The 3,630-nt window shown below is 40.2% G+C and overlaps 1 protein-coding gene across 1 annotated transcript; it reads left to right on the forward strand.

Moving 5' to 3' along the window:
- The first annotated feature begins 1,112 nt into the window (after positions 1-1,112).
- Positions 1,113-2,315, forward strand: LOC118802911 (alpha-1-antitrypsin homolog). Its single transcript, XM_036563341.1, has 2 exons — positions 1,113-1,515; positions 1,622-2,315. Exons 1-2 carry the CDS (start codon positions 1,384-1,386, stop codon positions 1,808-1,810), a joined length of 321 nt encoding a protein of 106 aa, XP_036419234.1. The 5' UTR covers positions 1,113-1,383; the 3' UTR covers positions 1,811-2,315.
- Positions 2,316-3,630: the final 1,315 nt, after the last annotated feature.

The raw sequence follows: 3,630 nt of genomic DNA on the forward strand, positions 1-3,630 counted from the left end.
AGATGTCAGTGCAACCGGTATATAATCATTCAGTGCTGTCAGCTGCCTTTTCTTGGAGATAGGAACCAAGATGTTTTCCACATAACTGGGACTCTCTTCAGGCTGAAGCTCAGATTAAAGATGTGCTTCAGCACCCTGGGTTCAATGCCATCAGGTCCCACTGCTTTGCTCTGCTTGAGTTTTTTCAGTTCGTTCTTCACCTGATTAGCATTAGTGAATGTATTATCACTGGACATTCCAATTGTCGGGGGTGGGTGAGAGGCGTCCATTGCAGACAGTGGTTGCTGAGAGTCACAGGTGTGAATGGCTGGGGTGGAGGAAGGTGAAGCTGTGGATAGTTGTGTAGGTGTGTTAATCTGTGTAGGAGACAGACACAATGGAGCTGGAGAGAAGCCATTGTCAAACCCATTCGCCCATTCATGCTTACCCTCCAGACAACACGAGTGTTATTCAGCTCCAGTTTGTTTTCCAGCTTGGACTTGTACTGCTTTTTGGCCTTCTTCATTGCGGTTTTAAACTCTTTTTGTACCCTCTTCAGTTCCTCCCTGTCTTCTGCCATAAATGCTCTTTTCTTTTGGTTCAGCAGAGACTTTAAGTCACTGGCGACCCAGGGTTTTTGCTTCAAGCTCAAATATTTGAGTAAGTCGTACACGCGCAATTCGTCGTTGCTGCTATTTTAATTGCTTTATTTGAAGATGTATTTGAAGATCTCTTTCTGCTGTAGCACCATTTTGACAATGGCCTGTCCCTACATATCATGTGAAAATGTATTGTTTTGCATGCCAATCAAATGACCACATCTTGTCAAACCAGGCAGTTTGTGGCCATGTTAAGCAACAAAAGCTACCAGACTCTGTGACAGTTTGTGAGTCTAGAGAGCCTGACGCATCATTTAGATGATAGTGGTTCTAATAGGGAGGTTCTAACCTTCAAAACCTTGGCATTGTAATAAGCCTTTGTTTATCCCATATATGGTTCCATGTTAAGTGACAAAACCCACCAGACTCTGTGATGAGATGATAAAGTACTTTAATGCTCAGTGTAATGTCAGAGGAGATATAAACAGAGGGGCTTGAGAAGCACTTGATATTCTGCAATATAATGTAATTTTCAAAGTGATAGCCTCAGAAACACATGCTGTTTTAATAAAAGTATGGTATGAAAATATACAGGATTTAGGCCCCAACACCCATCCCCCTCAACGACACCAAATAAGTAGTGCAGGAACTAGATCTTTGGCAGATCATGTCATTTTTTAATTTTAACCTTTAACCTGTTAGATTTTTTTCTCCATTTCTCCCAAAATGATGATTTTGTGATAAAGTGACTTTAAGAACTTTGAAAGATTCCTCTGTTCTGCTGTGCAGTTATGTGAAACTCTTCATGCCCAAGTTCTCCATCTCTGCCTCCTTTTCACTTGCGGACACTCTGATGGAAATGGGAATAGTCAGTGCGTTCTCAAGCAGTGCAGACTTCTCCGGGATCAATGAAGAGACCAACCTGAAGGTTTCCAAGGTAGAGGGATCTAAGCTGTTTTGTAGGCACTCTTAATGCACACTAGATAAAGAAACAGATCTAGAGATAATCCTTTACCTCGCATGTATTTGGGACTTCACCACAGGTCGTCCATCAGGCCGTCCTCAAAGTTGATGAGAAGGGCACTGAAGCAGCTGCTGCCACGTCTGAGGAGCTGATACCCTTGTCTAGAACACCCATCATAAATCTCAACAGACCCTTCCTGGTCTTCATTGTGGATCACAACACCAAGAGCATCCTCTTCATGGGCAAGATAACCAATCCCACCGCATAGAGGCAGCCAACTCCCACCCACACCAGCAGACCTGGATGTTTGTTGAACTACCTTTATTTCAACAAAGAGCATATTACTGAATATTATTACCATATTATTTAACATATTTGATGCTTTATATGAAGATAACAGCAGCCAAAGGGCTGGGTTAGATGCTTGGAGTGCACATATAAAATGGGTAACATGGGGGAAGAAGCCTCCCAGGATAAGATGTCCCACCCTCACCACATAGTGAATAGTATGACATTCTTGGGATTTATTTTTGTGGTAATATTTAGGTACAGTTCATCTATTTTTTTTTATTGGATGATAAACATACACATTTATTTTCTGTTATTAAAGAAGATGTTTATATATGATTATGGGAGGTTGTGGAGAAAGTGGGAAAAATTGTCATACATTATTTATGCCTAAATAATGCCTTATGTTAGGTCTTTATACATCATTGCTGTCAATATAAAACCTTGTAAATCCATTTTTGTCTTTTTCAATGAATTTAAAATGCCAGCTGCCCTGTAAATTGTGAGGAATATATAAGTAGAAATTGTCCAAAATGATTTAGAATAAAATTTGTTTCATTAAGTTACAATGAAAGTTCAGAGCGTTTCCTTTTCCTTCTCCTGTATTGTTACTTTTTGGAGTTATGGTGTTGTATTCAGACAGTCACAGAATATTATTTATTTACTAACAAATGCACATTTTAAATATTTTAATTTTATTGTTATTTGTCAAACTTTATTGATGTAAGTTTTACCTGGGGAGTTCTTACCCTTGGAATTTCTACAAACGTCTATAAGATGTAGATTAGTTCTACAAATACAAATTTGTCTGCAGTTCCAGTTTATTTCCTCTGTGTAGGTTTATGCTTCATCATCATGTACATGCTTAACTCATGTATACATATGGTTTAGCTCTATAGAGCCTTTATTCATGTGGACAGGCTTCTTTCCCCACTTCCTTTTTTATAAGGAAACAAAAGTATTGTTGAATAAAAATTGTATATTGTTGGTGTTTTGCAGAGCAAATAAAATTAGGAAAACTGTAAATGGGAATAAACACGTTATTAATAGTACTATAATTTTACAAGAAAGTTATTCAGTGCAGTTGGAAAATTAAGCAGACTATAAGGTTAAGTCAGTATGCGGCTCTCTTCAAATACAGCACAGAACGCACTTCAATTTAGAGAATCTGTGGGTAAAGAGATTAGGTTTCTCAAGTCTCTGAGATGTAAGTCTGAGTCAAGTCTCTATGGTGTGAATCCGAATCGAGTCTTGAGTGTGAGCCTCAGACAAGTCTTAAGTGTCTGAGGTGCACATCTGAGGCGAGACTCTCTGAGGTGAGTCCAAGTCAAGTCTCAAATCTCTGTGGTGAGAGTGTGAGTCGAGTCTTGAGTCTCTGTGGTGTGAATCCGAGTCAAGTTTTGAGTCACTGAGTTGTGAGCCTGAATTGAGTCTCGAATCTCTGAAGTGCAAGTCTGAGTTGAGTCTCAAGTGTCTGAGGTGTGAGTCCAAGACAAGTCATGAGTTGGTGAGTGTTGAGTCTGCATTAAGTCTCAAGTCTCTGGGGTTTGAGTCCAAGTCGAGTCTCAAGTCACTGAGGTGTGAGTCTCTAAGGTGTGAGCCCAAACTGTCTTGAGTCTCTGAGGCGCAAGTCGAAGTCCAGTCTCAAGTCTCTGAGGTGGAAGTCTGGGTCGAGGCTTTGAGGTGCAAATCTGAATTGAGACTCTGAGGCACGGATCCGAGTTAAGTCTCTCTTGAGTCTGTGAGGCGCGAATCTGAGTCAAGTCTCTGAGGTGAGAGTTTGGATTGAGCCTCTTAGAT

Source organism: Colossoma macropomum, unplaced genomic scaffold (assembly GCF_904425465.1).
Source record: "Colossoma macropomum unplaced genomic scaffold, Colossoma_macropomum, whole genome shotgun sequence".
Lineage (NCBI taxonomy): Eukaryota > Metazoa > Chordata > Actinopteri > Characiformes > Serrasalmidae > Colossoma > Colossoma macropomum.

Coding starts and splice junctions, on each gene's coding strand:
- LOC118802911 (XM_036563341.1), top strand. CDS start 1,384: ATGCCCAAGTTCTCCATCTCTGCCTCCTTTTCACTTGCGGACACTCTG. Junction 1,516..1,621: donor CCAACCTGAAGGTTTCCAAG/GTAGAGGGATCT, acceptor ACTTCACCACAG/GTCGTCCATCAGGCCGTCCT.